Raw genomic sequence first — 18301 nt, forward strand, 5'->3', positions numbered from 1 at the left:
GTTTGTTCTGATCCCACCCCTTGTCCACGATTGGCTGATGTAAATGTGTGATGATTATGTTGTTACTGTCATGCTTTGCATCGCACTGCACTTTAAACAGTGTAATGTTCTAATGTAACCACATAGTTTGGTATGGAATGTGTGTGTTTCATTAGCATGGAACTATGAGTATTGTTTAAACAGCTAGCAATAAACCTACAGTGGCTGTTAATACGCACAGTAACATCTATTTTAAAGAAGCTCTCATTTCCTTTATCAAAATGACTCAATCACTCGGCACAATATGTTTATTTGTGCTCTCTGTGTGCGTCTGTTGCGTCAAAACATAGAGCACAACAGAGAGCAAACAAGGTGGTGACGTCGTTTTAAATACGCGACACACGTTCTCGCTGACGTGATCCATTTCATTTCGTCCGGATGCCGTTCGAAGCGTGTGACCACCATAAGAGCAGTAAGATGATGAATAGAGATGAGCTTTCAAGCAGCCTTCATCCACAGTGACGTCTAGGGATACCAGCAGACAGCTCTGAGGGAGACTCACCGCTCCCCACGGTCCTGTCCTCCACTGGTTTCGGCCACTGGGGTGAAGTGGGAGATTTTTGGGCAGAGGGTCGGGACGCGTGGGGCAGTGGGGCATGCTGCACTCCTGCTCCATCACAGGCCGATCGTCGGGATCACACTCGCTGGCGTCCACAGCCTGCTCACTGAAGTTCACACACACCACCTGCCGAGTGGCCTTGCCATGGCCACATGACACGGAGCACTGAAAACGCACAGGAACACACACGGAAAGACCCTCAGGCACAAGGAGTGTGGTCCAGAGTCACTCACAATGGACAAAGAGGCTCTAGAACATTCTGTCTTTTGTGTGGGTCTTTAGGCTTACTGAGGAACCATTCCTTAATACACGCACTTTTTCATTTGGTCTTCATATTCCTTACAGTCCTCAATCTTTTGAATTTACACCTACAGTTGTTATTACTTTATTAACTAATGAGGAGATGACTGGATTGTAAAACTATGCCCATGTGCAAAGAGATATCAAATATGTGTAAGATAGAAATGATGATGGTTTAACTTTGAGATGAAACATTCAGATACAACCATGAGATTTCAGTTTTCCCAAGTAGAGAGACTTACATGTCCTACAGGTCCTAGAGAACAAACTCTCTCTGAAATAATTTTCCCATTTATTTTAACCAAGTGAAGATGAGAGGAGGGACAGGAAGCTCAATGGACAGTCAATCAACCCGTCTTCTAAAGCGAGACTAATGATTTCAGTTCAGTCAATGTCAGTAAATGCTGTATATGTGAATAGTAGGAATGTGATCGGTTTGTTGCACATCTTCAGGTTCTTACCGATGTCCATTCCAAGACCTTCCACTGACCACAGGCTACCACTGAGCACACTTCTTGGGCCGGTGGCTTGGGCAGGTGGGAACATGCTGATTCCTCGGCCACGCCCCCCTGATTGTCCCGGCAACTCACATAGCGCATCCTCGACCCTTTACCGCAGGTAGCGCTGCACTGTATGGCAGGTTTCAAGGATCACAGTCAAATCCATACCACACCAAGACACAGGAAGTGCACACATGCGATGTCAATGCAATGTCACGTTAGCCAATGACAAATCACAATGAACTGATGCACTTACTAGAACAGTGGTTCTCAAGGTTGGTCCTCGGGCGCCACTGCCCTGCTTGTTTCCCTGCTATCCCTGCCCCACACACAAGTCCCAGCTGTCTTTCAGCTTCTGATTGACTGAACACACCTGATCCAGGTAATCAGCAGTGTGTAGGGCATTGGATAGCTGGAAAACAAGCAGGGCAGTGGGGCCTGAGGACCAAGTTTAAGAACCACTGTACTAGAAATAGAAGAATTACCATATTTTGTTCAACAGGATGATGGTACTTACAATTTTCAAACTGCACAAAGCTGTAGGGGAGGTTTTATTGCCAGTGTAGGACATGACTAAAATTTCAGGTTTTGAGCTTCTAAAGCATTCTTAAAGGCAACACTAAACCTGACTATTTCATTAAAACATCCAAGTATATGAACAAGTTACATAAAATGCTGCATAAAATTTGGATGTCTGAAACAAAATATGACGCTATTGTGCCAAGGGCTTAGAACAAAGTTTTTTTCCTCACCTGTGTCCATGACCCAAATCTCCACTGGGTTTTGTGAGTGGGTTCAGGGGGCAGTTTTGGCTCTTGGAAGGTGGGTGGCTTTTTGGGACATTGCTGCAGTTCACAGTCCTACATAGACGGACGTGTTTCAGTCAAGTCAAGGTCCAGTTCAGCATGCCATGATCGTGCACCAGTGCAGAGCGCCAAGCTCCCCCTGCCTTTGAAATAGCTAGCATGGTGTGACTGCTTAATGCCTTTCAGGGGGTTTCCCTTTCTTCTCCTGCTTCCTATCCTCAGGGGGAGTGTCCAGGAAAAGCTCTGTTCCTCTATCCAAGTTCGAGCCCAACGGGCAAAGTGGGGTAACCCTATTTCCGGATGGAATCAGTCGGAGGTGAAGTGGCCTGTAAGGGTCATTGAACTTATGCACTGCTAAGAAGTACTTAATGTATGAATGAAACCAGGGAGGTCTCTCTGCTCAGCCTCTGTCGTATATTGCTCCATCCCTGCATTCTAGCACTGCATGGTCTCCTGTTAAATTGTCCCTTGTCATCATGCCTTGATCTCAAATTAAGCTGAAATAAACTTGGCCAAAACCACACACAAGTATACACATAAAGACAAAACGCATTAGGCCAAGCTGAGCAGTATGCTCTAATAAACAAATCTTGCACAACTTATTATATGAACCAATTTATAAAAACCATTTTCACTCAAACGATACTGAATGAACAGTATCTCACCATGAATAATGCTTGCGGAGCATGATCTTATCATTTTTCCAACTACAGTCTAAGGAAGGCCTGGACTAATGCTGCCCTCAACATGATCTACGATGACCTGGGACACCACTTCTTTCAAAATGATATAAAGAAGACTTTATATAACCCTGCCCTGCACACAGTCTAACTGGTCTAGACCTTATATACCTCTGCTATCAATATGGTTCATGGAAGAACTGGAATACCACTGACCTGAAGATGATCAAAACAAGACCTGAGATATCACTGACCTCAACATGGTCTAAAGAAGACCTGGGATACAACTAACCTTAACCTGGTCTAATCAAGACCTGAGATACCACTGACCTCAACATGGTCTAAAGAAGACCTGAGATACCACTGACCTCAACATGGTCTAAAGAAGACCTGAGATATCACTGACCTCAACATGGTCTAAAGAAGACCTGAGATGTCACTGACCTCAACATGGTCTAAAGAAGACCTGAGATATCACTGACCTCAACATGGTCTAAAGAAGACCTGAGATGTCACTGACCTCGACATGGTCTAAAGAAGACCTGAGATATCACTGACCTCGACATGGTCTAAAGAAGACCTGGGATATTACTGACCTTAACCTGGTCTTATCAAGACCTGAGATATCACTGACCTCGACATGGTCTAAAGAAGACCTGGGATACCACTGACTATTCAGGGCACTCCATCTTCCATAAGTAGCTGGAATGTGAGGATGACCCCATCTAATAAACCAGTTTACTGTTCACAAGCCATTTAAAGACCCCTCATACAGCTCAAACTACAAATATTTTGGTAAATAAGGCTGCACTAATGACCCAGTCAGAATTACAGGTTACCCCCAAGGGGAACAAACCGAGATATGAACTACATATACAGGCCTACCTGAGTGCCAGTGGGTCTCGTCGCTGCGTTACAATCCATGTCGTCCATGACAGACCCGTACGATCCCACCACACACTTCACCACCCTCTGCTGGTAGCCCGGGCCACACGTGGCGCTGCACTGAATTATGGGACACAACGTAAACTTTCACAAAATGAACGAATCAGAAAACACTGCACCCCACAGGTTGTATAATGACACCTAAAAGATAATAGTCTAAAATCACAATGCATAAGTAATTTACTGAGTTTCCGCTGGGCCCCTCTGGCCCAATAACCACATAGTCCTTTTTTCTACTCCAGTGACTTGACTGAAATGAGGTCAAACCTGAAAGGCACTGCTTCAGCTGAAATTGCACATGGTTCATTTAATGCCTTCAAATATACATTTAACGTGATTGGTTATTCCATGGTAAGGGAATGTATAATCTCTGTCACGCTTTTGTACTTACCATACTTGGCACACACAGACACCGTATTGAAGATAAAGCACTCAACTGATTCAATCGCAATGTTCCCTTTTAGGCCTCAGAGATTTGTGCCGCGTGGCGCTTTTCCTTGCGAGATATCGGCTGTTTATGTTGCCCTTTCATGCAAAAAATCGATGCAGCCCAGCCAAGCTGTATTTTTTAGCATTTTTCTAATGGAACCAAATGGCTCATAGATACCAATCTCTCAACTGCAGAATATCACCTACAATAATGCTTGTAGCCTAACTGTAATAAGGGTTTGCTCTTTAGTCAATGACCTCAACGCAGTCAAGGTTTGAGTATAGATTTGGGGATAAGGGGATCTGCCTTTCACTTCAGCTATGCAGTGGCGCCCTAACTTCGGCTAAAATGCATACAAACACACTGAACTACACTGCCAAGTTACGCATGCAGCTTCTTCAGCAGGGAGGACTGACAGAGAGATTACGGACTTGTATTATGGTATCAGTCGCTCACAGTCACAATTTTTAGCAAGCCGGTGTAGTTCCGGACTCACAGAGACTCTACTAACTGGAATTCTTGACCTATCATGGAAGCACAGATGTCAGGATATGGGTACTGACCTGTCCCCAGGGTCCAACCTGCCAGGAAGCACATTCCTGCTGCTGACAGGCCTGGACCGACTCCGGCTTGGAATCGTCACAGAACTGGTCATCCAGATGTTCTTCCCCAAATTGGCACCACGTCTGTCGGTGCTTAGAGCCTTTTCCGCAGGTCACCAGGCACTGTGGACAGGTATACAATACATGACATAGCTCAACAGAAACCAACACAGACTCTTATCAGAAGCATTCAAAGAATGCATGTCAGGGGTATCCCAGAAGATTTTGGCTGTGGCGCAACCAAGCCGATCTGCTCTCCTCCACATTTCACAGCTTTCTCTCAGTCTTTTTTTGAAAGAGTTGCAGTTCAGTCAGAGGGCTGTTCGTGTATCTTTGCTCGAGCCGATTCATGTTACTAGTCATAACACCAGTCCTTCTAGTACTATGAAGACAGATCCTTATGGCCATAAGAAACCAACACAACTGCTGGCCCTCACCTCAGACCACTCTCCCATCTTCCACTGAGGGCAGAGGAAGTCGTTGCAAGGCTCAACAGTTAGTTTGTCCTGCTGGCTGCACTTGCTCTCATCGTGAAGGACACCGGTGGATTTTCCGCACACTGCCACTCGGCGCCGTGTCCCTCCCCCACAGGTCTTGGAGCACTGCAGAAAAAAACAGAAATAAGATTCGAGTCCTAGATAAACGACACACTGTTTGCCACACAGCTTGATAAGACGCCCCCCCGCCCCCGGCCCCCCCCATGTCACCTCTGTCCACGGGGAGTACTCCCAGACCACGGGGGTGCAGTTGCCCATGCAGTGCTCCTTGTCCCGCGGCTTGTGCTGGTTTCTACAGTAGCGCTCCTCCACCTTCTCGGTCTCCCCGTCACTGCGCTTGGCGCAGTAGATCTCCAGGGTGCGGTATCCTGGGCCGCACTGCGCTGAGCACTCCCCCTTCCGTGCCACGTGCCACCTGGCGAGACGGAAATGACACTTAGGAACAGCTTTTCAAAACAACACCCTAAACTGTCACAGCAAGCAGTGCCAGCATCTCATTTCAGTGCCAGGCGTGGCATGATCGGTGATTATGACCAGTACGAAAACGGGAGACGCCCAAAGCACTCACCCATCCATCCATCCATCCATCCATCCATTTTCCAAACCGCTTATCCTATTGGGTCGCGGGGGGTCCGGAGCCTATCCCGGAAGCAATGGGCACGAGGCAGGGAACAACCCAGGATGGGGGGCCAGCCCATCGCAGGGCACACTCACACACCATTCACTCACACATGCACACCTATGGGCAATTTAGCGACTCCAATTAGCCTCAGCATGTTTTTGGACTGTGGGGGGAAACCGGAGTACCCGGAGGAAACCCCACGACGACATGGGGAGAACATGCAAACTCCACACACATGTGACCCAGGCGGAGACTCGAACCCGGGTCCCAGAGGTGTGAGGCAACAGTGCTGACCACTGCACCACCATGCCGCCCCCCAAAGCACTCACATTAAAAATAATCCTTATTTTCATTCATTCTTTACCAGTTGCGTGAGGGTTTTCGGGCATACTGAAGTGATTTTCACCATCTGCGTTTGCGCCTGCATGTTGTTGTTTCAGGGTCCTCACACATGTCACACAGTCACTAGCTCCCTGCTGTCTGCTCTGATGCGGCACTGATGAGCTGTACTGACGTAGAGTCAGAACTGTCCATTCTGCTCAAAAACCACAGTCTCTCCATGTAGGTTCAATTCTAATGTTTACTTAACTTTGATTTGCTGAATTTTTCCATCGCTTTAAATGATGGATGGGGCAAAACTAAACCCTATATACCATTTGGTGAGAAGCACAAGAAGGTCATGTGAGAAATATCATGATGTCATGTTAAGGAGAAGCAGAAATAGAAACCAAGTGCGTAGCCTCATTGATCCATCTCATATCCATTCATCTTCTAACCACTGCTCTAGAGCAGGGTCATGGGCTACCCCAGGAATCACAGGGGGCAACGCAGGGGAGACCTTCGGTGGCATTGAGCTGAGTTGCAGAGGCCAACAGTGGGCTCACCTGAGCTCACACTCTGTGTTGCAGGGCTCTGTGATGGTGGCAGGCAGAGGCGACCCATAACACCGCTGGTCCGACACCTCCACGCGGTCCGACTCCCGACTGCACACGATCCTCCTCTGCCGGTTCCCTGAACAGGTTGGACAAAGTGAACACAGATTAGTCTCCAGTGTAGTGCGAGACTGAGGGACGGTGTGAGACCGAAGGACGGTGCGAGACCGAGGGACAGTGTGAGACCGAAGGGCAGTGCGAGACCGAAGGACAGTGTGAGACCAAAGGACAGTGTGAGACCAAAGGACAGTGCGAGACCGAAGGACAGTGCGAGACCGAGGGACAGTGCGAGACCGATGGACGGTGTGAGACCGATGGACGGTGTGAGACTGAGGGACAGTGTGAGACTGAAGGACGGTGCGAGACCGAAGGACGGTGTGAGACTGAGGGACAGTGTGAGACTGAAGGACGGTGCGAGACCGAAGGACGGTGCGAGACCGAGGGACAGTGTGAGACCGAAGGACGGTGCGAGACCGAAGGACAGTGTGAGACCGAGGGACAGTGTGAGACCGAAGGACAGTGCGAGACCGAAGGACGGTGCGAGACCGAAGGACGGTGCGAGACCGAGGGACAGTGCGAGACCGAGGGACAGTGTGAGACCGAAGGACGGTGTGAGACCGAAGGACGGTGCGAGACCGAAGGACAGTGCGAGACCGAAGGACAGTGCGAGACCGAGGGACAGTGTGAGACCGAGGGACAGTGCGAGACCGAGGGACAGTGTGAGACTGAAGGACAGTGTGAGACCGAAGGACAGTGCGAGACCAAAGGACGGTGCGAGACCGAGGGACGGTGCGAGACCGAGGGACAGTGTGAGACTGAAGGACAGTGTGAGACCGAAGGACAGTGCGAGACCGAAGGACAGTGCGAGACTGAGGGACAGTGTTCGCCACGGACACTATTTTCTCTAGTTTCTTTTTCCACTGCTATCTTCAACTGCCACACTTATTGTCTTGCACTGTTTGCTCACTTTACTTTGCATTGTTTTATCCTCATGTTACACATAGAGCACACAGAAAGCCTTGGGACTCTTGCTTCATTCTGTAAAAATGTTTGCAAATGTATTGGTTTAATAACAAAAATCATCACTTCGTTCATTTGAAACATATATATCACATTAGAAACAGCTGGAAGTTTTAAAGCAAAACATTCATTTCAAGTAGTAATAAACGGAAACTCAAATTATAGATCGAAAAGAGCTGTTCTGACTTAAAGAGTTCATTGACAAGCAGTCTCACTTGGTATTTTTTTTAATTAGTAACACCTTTGCAATAACATCAAACACCAAATATTTGTGTTTAGTATCCCTTTGGGAGCCAGGGATGACGATTGCAGTTAATAGCAAAATAGCAAGACCAGAATTGAATGAGTCAGTCAAAAAAATTATGATGCTCAATAAAAAGAAATTGTCTGTGAGGGATTTATGTGCAAATACGTTAAACATTCTTTTCAATAGACTTTCATTATGAAAACAATACATTTGCAACATTGTTACAGAACTAAGCAAGCGTCCCAAGACTTTCTGCCAGCACTGTATAGAGGAGGATGAAAGCCTGAACCTCTGCGTGGTTTTTTGGGCCAAACCTTGGCAGAGCTGGCTGCACTCCAGCCACGGGCCGTAGGCATCCCAGGAGAACCTGTCCTCGACGGGGACGTTGTAGCTGTACCTGATGTCAGGGTTGTGCAGCTTGCCCACAGAGAGCACCTGCAGGGGTCACAGGAGGATATTCATCATCATCCAGCCCCAAAAAGTTCTGAAAGCCAAACCTTTAAATCAGGTTTGATGCTTGTTTACATACTGAATCTGCATGTAATTCTTGCAAATCCTAATGAATATAAACACAGGTGGTTTGGCATAAAAATGCAGTGAAGCAATGATATCATGTGTCTGGTCTTTTCTAGAAAAATTGACCTTATAGTGCAGAGTGAAGTGATACCTGGACAACGATCTCCTCCTCAGTCCTGTCGGTGCAGTTGATCCTCTCAACCACATGATCCGAGCCACTGTACTCCAAAACGACACCCCCCACATTTATTTCCCTTTTAAACATGCTGACGACGAAGTCTCCGTTCAACAGGAACTCCCCTCGACTGTTGGAAATGGCTGAGAAAGGAGACAAGGGCACTTTGAAAAACCAAAGCAGTTGTCAGTCCCCTCTAAAAGGTAGCAGGGTGCTTTCAGTGCCATCGCGCGTTGGCGGGCATGAACTTTCACTTCACTGTCAAAAATACGTTTTTTAGTAACAAAAACAAACATGTTAACAGGCAGAAAAAGAGACCGCAGATTTTTTTCCAGATTATGTTTAACTGCTTACCAGGTATTTACACCGAGTTAATTACAATTTTAATTTAACTTTAGGAACTCTACAGAACATCCATATCTCAAACCAACAACCGTCAGGTCACTAAAAGCACCTCTTCTACCACTATGGTATCCAGTGAACTGTAGCTAATCACCCTCATGGTTTTTTTTTCCTTCCGGAGGTGAGGGTATCCCACTTATTCATATGCAGCCTGCACCGATAAACACACAAGCCTTCCCGACGCTTTTCGGGATTTTAGCGCTGGAAAAAAGGTACCTAATTGGGGTAAAAAATTCTGGAATTCCTTCAAGGGCCAGGAGTTTCCTGTTCATCACCGGTCTGCTGCACAAATTCACTCTAATGTGATTATGTAGCTAATTTCCTGAGATACTTTCCTTGCCATTTCACACGTCACAGTAAGACAGCTTAAGGCCCCCGCCCGCCCCCACACCTGCCCCTCCCACAGCCTTGTCGTACTGGGATACCTACTTTGTAATGGCTCCCCCCGCTGACTCTGCCAGGAAACTCCCGTTCCAGTTAGCAATGGAAGTCAGGGGGGGGTTCAAATTTATACAGGCTGTAAATCAGTGCCCTGGCTCATTTCTGTTGAAATAATTCACATTCCTGCCCCCCACCTTTCCACAGGCACCCTTGCTGCTATCAAAAGGTACAGAGTGATCGAGCTGATGCCAAAGCTCACGCAGGGACTTGATTAAAACTCCCAAATACCTACTGCCATCGCCACACCACGGGAAATAAAGAAAAGGGCTCATTTTATTCCCTATGAAAACATTTGGCTTTTGGCACAGGTCCCTTACACAGTAAATGTAACAAGCACCATATGGTCAAATCTTAGTGAAAAGCATCATAACCAGCATATACCCCTGAGGAGGGAACCCTGCCAAACTGCACCAAAACCAGCCAAAAAATATCAAGGTTTTCCCATTTTCTGATCTCACACAGTAACCACCCTCCACCATTGACACCTGTCAAAAAAAACAGCCTGAATCCCTGCAGCTTCTCTTCCCTCATTTTCCCTGCAGCCTGAGTGGCTGGGGGCCCTGCTCATCTGACCTGGGGCCGCCGACCGCACATGGAGAGCCCTCAGGGCTACCACCGAGTCTGACTTCCGTACCAAGGTAGTTATCGTCTTCCGGCTGCTCTGAGTAGCTACGCTGCCGTATGTCGATGTTTGTAGCACCACTGGGAATCCGGACGACGACGTTATATCCTGTAAAAAAACAAGTAAAACAGTGTTAAGGAAAAAAGAACAACAATGGTGTCAATCCACTGCTGGACTTTTTTTATATTATACTTATCGATGAAGGTGATTCAGGTCAAGGGCCAAGAAAGACCAGCTTTAAGGTTAGAAGGCCTGTCTCGTGGGTGCCCTCACCGTATTGGATGGTGTTGAACGTCCCGGTCACTGGCTTACACGAGGAATTGTCCCCCCCACAAACGCCGCACATGTCCTCTCTGGCCTTGGAGTTCAGAATGTGGTCACATCCTGCTTGCTGCGGCAAGGAAACATCAAAATGTACTGCGGCCGGGAATGAAAACGGCGAGTGCCATGAAGACCCTCAGAGTGAATGAGCACCTTTAAACTCAGATGAAGGTAAAATGCACCCAAGCCTAATGTGATCCTTAACATCTACTTAGCAAGTTAAAATTAGCAAATCATAAGCAATATTTTCAATACAGCTTATGGGAGACCATGGAATGTCTCTCAAAGGTCACTCAAAGATAAACACAGCCATTAACAACATAATACTGTATGATTTATTCTCTGTTTGAATCTCTTATCTGTTCATTCAAAAAAGTCTAAATAGCCAATAATAATTCTTCATACAAAAGGTTAAGGCTTTTTAACCCAGTGCGTGGGCCAGACAGCTCACAGTCACGCTCCCTCCTATAGCAGCTACTCGCTGCTCTTGTTTGTTTGGTTGAGGTCTGCTGGGAGGGACTGGCTGGGGGGCCCTGTGGACTGGGCTGGGGGACCACGCGGTCCAGCCTGGTGGGCCCTGTGGACCGGGGTGAGGTGCCTCACGGTCCAGCCTGGGGGGCCCTGTGGACTGGGCTAGGGTGCCTCACGGTCCAGCCTGGGGGGCCCTGTGGACTGGGCTAGGGTGCCTCGCAGTCCAGCCTGGGGGGCCTCGTGGTCCACGTTGAGAAACACGACATGTAGTGCCGGTGCCCCCTGCTCACCCGGCAAAGGCCCTGAACGCAGATGTCATTGGTGTCTGGACTACATGGGGTCCCATCGATGACCCTGTCCCTGAGTTGGTAGTATGCAGTGCTCCCAGCCACCCTGCAGAAGAGCTTGCAGCGGTCCTTCATGACGACTGGGAGAGAGAGAGAGGGAGAGATGAAGAGAAAGCAAGGGAAGGAAAGAGGGATAAAGCTGATGGCACCTGGACCTCACAGCTCCTGGGGGTGTGAGATGGTGCCTTACTTCCTTTGTACTTGGGGACCCAGCGGACGTCTGAGGGGAGACCATTGATGTTGAAGTGCCTGCCATCGAAAGCGCTACATTGCTCTTCCCTGAAGTCCTTCTTCTGCTTGAAGCATGGCTCAGAGTTACAGGAGCGGAACTTCATACGCCGCCCTACACAGTAGTCACCACCGTTCCTGGGGCTGCAGGGACAGACAGCAGGCCTGCATGAGGCTCCATACAGTAGTTTCTGCACTCCTGGGGCCCACAGAGACAGACAGGAGGCCATGAGTCCCCACACAGTAGCTCCTGCCATCCCAGGGCCTGCAGGGACAGATATAAGGCCTGCATGAGGCCCCACATAGTAGCTCCCACTGTCCCAGGGCCCACGTGGACAGTCAGCAGGTCTGCATGAGGCCTCACGCAGTAGCTCCCACTGTCCTGGGGCGCATAGGGACAGACAGCAGGCCTGCATGAGGCCTCACACGGTAGCTGCCGCTGTCCCAGGGCCCACGTGGACAGACAGGAAGTCTGCATGAGGCCTCACATGGGAGCTCCCACTGTCCCAAGGCCCATGCTGACAGATAGCAGGCCTGCGTGAGGCCTCACACAGTAGCTGCCGCTGTCCTGGGGCCCACGTGGACAGACAGCAGGCCTGCATGAGGCCTCACACGGTAGCTGCCGCTGTCCTGGGGCCCACGTGGACAGACAGCAGGCCTGCATGAGGCCTCACACGGTAGCTGCCGCTGTCCTGGGGCCCACGCTGACAGACAGCAGGCCTGCATGAGACCTCACGCGGTACCTGCCGCTGTCCTGGTGCCCACAGGGACAGACAGGAAGCCTGCATGAGGCCTCACACGGTAGCTCCCGCTGTCCTGGGGCCCACGCTGACAGACAGCAGGCCTGCATGAGGCCTGCCGGATGCTTTACTCTGGAGCCATGTTATTCTGTCTCTTTCTGGGCAGCCCAATCATTTCCCCCCATCCCACAAATTTTCGGAAACTAAACTGCTCACTCCAACCCTGATCCTAAGGCCCTCTCTGTCTCCAGATTCCAGCCCTGACAGTGGATTGGCTTCCACGCCTCGAACCCGTGACTACAGTGTGTCGGAACACCAGCCTGTTATAAGCCTCTTGCCCGAAAACTGCTGTGAGACACAGACGTGTGACTGCGATGTGACTGTAGGGGCCTTCTTACATGGGCCGGTTACACTCGCGCACGGCGATCTTGATGCCCCCACCGCACGTGCGCGAGCAGATCCCGAAGGGGCTCCAGACACCCCAGGCGCCGTCTACAGGGGGGGTCTCCTGCTCCCTGGGGACGCATGCGCCATGTCTGCAGTGCTGGGGGATAAAGGCATACAGAAACACACATAAGAACCAGAGAATATGCCCTGCAGAACAGCCACACTAGCTCAGCTTAGGCATGAAACGCGAATCTGTGAACACTTCAAAAAGTAATAAAAAAGCAGCAAAAATGAAAAAAAGAAACATTGCTCCAAGTGCCTCCCCAAAGAAGAGGCTTGGAATCCACAAAAAGCCCAGGCTCTTCTAAGTTAAAGAGGGATATCTGCACTTTATGACTGACATCAGATTTAACTGCATTCAAAGTTGCACGCATGGGTTTGGTTCAAATGCCCGACATGCAAACAAGTCTCTGAAAAAACGTGCTTTGTGCTGCCTGCATGGCGCTCGGATGCCCTTTCAAGTAGGAGAGCGAGCAGGAAGCATTTGTTTGTGCACTGCTAATTAAAAGCCAGTGTAGTGCAGTGACGGATATGGAAACCTCCAGTGACCTCCGGTCAGAGTTACCAAAAGCCATAACAAGACAGACTACGGTGAGAACAACGTCTGAAAACGCATGGGCCAATGAAAATTAAGTACAGTTTTGGTCAGCTTTTATTTTCTATCCCACCTATCCTAGTTATTTAGCTTCACAAAAGCAGTGCTTTGAGCACTGCCAGATTCAGGGAAACGGAACGATATGAAGATAGCACTGCGCGACTGGCCCAGACGGCACTGCACAGCCAGCACTGCACAGCTGTCTAGGCAGCACAGCGCAGCCGAATCAGGTGGCACTGTTCAGCGGGCCCGGCGGCACAGCGGAGCCGCTCCCGCGCACTCGCCTTGCCCGACGTACACTCGGTCCCATCTGCCCATGGCATATGTTGGGTCCGGCAGCCGCGCTGAGCTTCTTCTGGCCTGGTGCACCACAGCCTCCTACACTGCACCTGGACAGCATCAACACGCCGTTATCTTCACGGGGGAGACGTGGCGGGGGCCACAGCAGTAAATATCACCATAGCACACATTTATCTGTATATCAGAGTGTACACTTGGAGCAAACAGTTTCCACACAGAAAAATACTTGTGTGTGTGTGTATATATATACTGACTCATGTGAATTTCTGACCTAATATTTTTGCAGCTATATGCTATAAACAAAGTAAAGCTCAAGGCATTAAATTATCTAGGGTTTTCCTTCCTCTAGCTGGTCACATTGGAGATTACGAACGCACGGGGCATTTTACCGTATGTCTTACCATATATGGGCACACCTGCATTCCGGGCCCAAATATCAATTCACATTGTTTATTAACACTGTATGTCTGTCCGGCAAGCTGCTGAGGCAGAACGTATGGTCTAGATATCGGCTCATCGAGTAAGCATTCGCCATAGCCTGTGCTATTAAGAAATAATAAAAAAGAAGACTTAAAGAAAAAACAAAAGACAAACAGACAAAAAACACCTTCAGTACAGCGAGAGTGGCTCTTCTCTCGAGACAGTCTGCATGCCAGTCATCTACAGAGAGCTTGGTGCTTATGAAGCATGAACCCGGCCTGCTACATACTCAAGGAAGTCAGTGATGTATTTCCTGCTACACTTGGACCAAGTCCAGTGGTTGGTGTCATAGTTCAACATGGGGGCCATCACATGCTGCTGGCTCTTCACATGTTCCTCTTTGCATTTGTTACTGTCATCGTGAGGCATGTTGAACCTAAGGGGCAAAACAACACCCAGATATCACCCCAGTCTACGAAACAACACCCAAATATCACTCCAGCCCACAAAACAACACCCAAATATCACTCCAGCCCACAAAACAACACCCAGATATCACCCCAGCCCACGAAACAACACCCAAATATCACCCCAGCCCACAAAACAACACCCAAATATCACCCCAGTCTACAAAACAACACCCAAATATCACCCCAGCCCACAAAACAACACCCAAATATCACCCCAGTCTACAAAACAACACCCAAATATCACTCCAGCCCACAAAACAACACCCAGACATCATCATAGCCCACAAAACAACACCCAAATATCACTCCAGCCCACAAAACAACACCCAGATATCACCCCAGCCCACAAAACAACACTCAGATATCACCCCTGCCCACAAAACACTCAGATATTACCCCTGCCCACAAAACAACACCTAAATATCACTCCAGCCTACACACCTTTACCCACGATGCATTGAGCCCCACTGTCTCTCATAACTGTAAAAGTCTCCAGATGGTGTTAGAGGACATTTAATGGTTTCTGTTACACACGCCTTCAAACAAAAGAGACAATGAATAATAAAGATATTGAACTGAACCAGGACAGATTGAACCACTGAGTGGTTAAGATGGAAGCAATACTCTTGTGTCACGTGGATATAAGCCAATGAGAAGTGAGCAGATATTGCCCATCGACTGCCTATTTGATGCAGAGCAAGGTCACTAAATTCCTTCCATTGAAGGATCTGCGATCCAGCACAGAACAGAGTGTGGAGAGGTGCACTGCTTCAGCAGGGAGACTCACACGTGTCCCAGCTCGTGGGCGATGGTGAAGGCTGTGCTGAGTCCATTATCCTCACTGAGACTGCAGCTCCGGTATGGATCACATACTGTGCCAAGCTCTGCCAGGCCTGCAGGTCCAGCGTCATCGACCACGTCATCACCGCCACCAGCATCATCGGTCAGAAACCATTTTATTAATGATCATTTCCTGACTACTTCTTTATATTGGCAAGACTTGGCATGTGAACTGCTACAGAGGTCCAACATATGCATGACCTTATGAGCTTGATGAGAGCAGAGCTTACCTAATGTATCACATTTGTCCCGTGCCCTACAGATGTCCTGCCTATAACAGAGAAGCAGATTCAGGCCACTGTCACCAAAAGCATTCAATTGTAGAGCAGCCACCTCGCATCTCCCAAACCTGGGATTATTCTCGAAAATGGATGACTTTGTGGGCTCCTCTACACAGAAGAACCAGGTAATGTGAGGGTGCAGTGTCATGGTAGCAGAAAGGTCTACCTGGTGATGAGAATAGCGGTATCGTGATGGGAGTAGTGGTTATCATCCGGGTGGTTCTCCTTTTGCTGCCAAACGCAAAAGTTCCTTAAAGTGTCCTGTGCATCAAAGCTGATTTTTGGATTATCCTGTGGAAAGACACAAATTGCCTTTGTCCTTTAACATGGACGGGGGAGAAGTATATGCTTTATACTGCAAAAGTGCTATGGACAGAGGCAAACATTACAGACACTTACCGATTCCTTACTGAGTATAACCAACTTCACAATGACAATATTTATTAGGTTTCCAAGGCTTGGATCTTTATATATAGAAGCAACCTGAAAAAGGCAAAATGGATTAAGTTTTAAGCTGTTTTATATATATATATAACCCCATTTAAAAGGCATTAAAGTATGAGAGTAAGGCTGAAATCTGTCCAAGCATTCAAGCTACAGGCTAAATTAAGCCAAGAAATGCAGGGAGCAAGATTGGTCATTTGACTGATGAAGAGTTAAATGTAGTCTACAGTTCAGCAGGGACAGTAACACCCTTAGCTGGAACCATAATATAGGTCAAATGTTTCCAGAATAAGGAACTTTTAAAAGATAAGATTTTGTTTATAGCAGGAAGGGTAAGCCAGCTGTTGAAATTTCACTGGATTATTTGATAACGCTTTACATTAACTGCACCTTCATAATGCTTTTATATTGCATTCATAAAACGTTCAGTACACCTTCATAATGTATTTATTAAGTATTCAGGAATCATTCATAAACATCATGTATGTATACCTTAGCACCCTAACATCAGTTAACAGCTGTAATATACATTAATAACAAGCATTATATAATAACAAACATCATAACTGTATATTAATGTATATTAAGGCTGTTAAGGGATGTTAGGATGTTATGGTGTACTTGAATGCTGCTTATGAATGTTCTATGAATGCATTATGAATTGTTACCGATTTTCCCATTCAATTTATTCCCATTCATTGCAGCCATCTGAGGATCTGTACTCCCACTGGCTGAAATTCGCGAATCAGTTTAGTAGTGTAGCACCAAGCTGCCCTATTACAGTTTGGAACTGAACACAGAACTTACGGGTGACACTTACAATGGACATCAGCGTCAGGATGTAATGTTGCAGATTGCTGCCATGGTACGCCAGCATTTTGCTGTCGGCAACCAACATGACTTCCACGAAGTGGCGATAGGAGAGGAAGCGCTTTGATCTCCTGTGAGGTCCCGAGGCGCCGCTGTCATTAGCCCTTTGCTTATTTTCCCTCACGGATAAAGCATCAGGAGAAAAGCTTTCACTCAAGCTGTCCAGAGCAGCCAGCATGTCGCCGGAAGGCGGATTCCTCTGGCTCCTTTTATGTTTCCTGTGCATGTGTTTATGTCCTAAAATTAATGAGAAAACAATAAATACCTTCCTGGACATCAATGGTGAAAATCGGCATTTGAAAAAGTCTCTGTTGACCGTAAACCACATGGAAGAGTGTTCCTCTGTCTTGGTTTGGAGATCAACTTTTCCTGACGAGAAATATTAATGGACTGGGAAGGGATGCAACATTACCTGCGGAGTACAGTAAGTCTAGGAAAACCGATCTCTTTAATGTTCGGCACACTGCGTGGTCAGTGTGTCGCAGTACAGACTCCAGGAACGTTGGCGAGGAGAAGTTAAAGACAAGTGTCAGTCACAAATAATTAATTCTTTTGCAATAAGTCTTTTATGTGAATTAAATGACCGTGGTCACTGAATTGAATCATTCAGTTCATTCATTGTTCAGTTTGTTAAATAAGTCATCGATCAATAAATTTATTCAAGTCATCTTTCGTTCAACGAGTCCTTGATCAGTTTGTTCAAAGTGTGAGTCATCATACTCAATGAGTCACTAATCAGCTTATTCAATGGGTGACTAATAATCTAGTTTGAACAAATTGAACGATCCTTGAACAAAGAATGAACTGGTGACGAACAGGACCAGTGACCTTGATACCCACCACCTTCTGGGGTAATGATGCATAGAGAACAAATTCAATGCAGTATAACCAAGTTAACATAGCAGGTTGTGAGGTTTTGTTGGGTGTGTTATTATTGTTAATCTACATCAATCAATCAGTTTTTTGTACGTTGTCTGAAACATTGTGCTTAAAATTATACAGAGAGAATATTTCAAGTGGTAAATAATCAAGGGATGTGTCACAAATGTGAACAAGACTGAACAAACTAGCTGAACAAACTCAAAAGTACTGAGTCACAGGAGAGATCAATGATTCTCATCTTTAGTAAATTACATTTTCAGTCCCAGTGTGATATTTACTGCTTACTCAGACTACAGTAGAATAAGTGGAG

General features: G+C 47.4%; 1 protein-coding gene across 2 annotated transcripts in view; it reads right to left on the reverse strand.

Moving 5' to 3' along the window:
- The window catches only part of adamts9 (ADAM metallopeptidase with thrombospondin type 1 motif, 9), a 42309-nt gene that overhangs the window by 19473 nt on the left and 4535 nt on the right, over positions 1-18301 (reverse strand). For both annotated transcript variants that reach the window (XM_049023008.1, XM_049023009.1), the window contains exons 4-26: positions 17060-17346; positions 16195-16278; positions 15962-16086; positions 15745-15785; positions 15462-15567; positions 14494-14640; positions 14186-14327; positions 13769-13873; positions 12841-12986; positions 11665-11846; positions 11418-11554; positions 10609-10726; positions 10348-10443; positions 8847-9013; positions 8494-8614; positions 6865-6991; positions 5569-5773; positions 5299-5463; positions 4823-4984; positions 3770-3889; positions 2151-2258; positions 1360-1527; positions 542-763 (exon numbers count right to left, since the gene is read on the reverse strand). In XM_049023008.1, the coding sequence (XP_048878965.1) occupies positions 542-763; positions 1360-1527; positions 2151-2258; positions 3770-3889; positions 4823-4984; positions 5299-5463; positions 5569-5773; positions 6865-6991; positions 8494-8614; positions 8847-9013; positions 10348-10443; positions 10609-10726; positions 11418-11554; positions 11665-11846; positions 12841-12986; positions 13769-13873; positions 14186-14327; positions 14494-14640; positions 15462-15567; positions 15745-15785; positions 15962-16086; positions 16195-16278; positions 17060-17346 (3281 nt within the window). The remainder of the gene's footprint in view (positions 1-541; positions 764-1359; positions 1528-2150; positions 2259-3769; positions 3890-4822; positions 4985-5298; positions 5464-5568; positions 5774-6864; positions 6992-8493; positions 8615-8846; positions 9014-10347; positions 10444-10608; positions 10727-11417; positions 11555-11664; positions 11847-12840; positions 12987-13768; positions 13874-14185; positions 14328-14493; positions 14641-15461; positions 15568-15744; positions 15786-15961; positions 16087-16194; positions 16279-17059; positions 17347-18301) is intronic.

This window comes from Brienomyrus brachyistius, chromosome 8, assembly GCF_023856365.1.
Source record: "Brienomyrus brachyistius isolate T26 chromosome 8, BBRACH_0.4, whole genome shotgun sequence".
Classification (NCBI taxonomy): Eukaryota; Metazoa; Chordata; class Actinopteri; order Osteoglossiformes; family Mormyridae; genus Brienomyrus; species Brienomyrus brachyistius.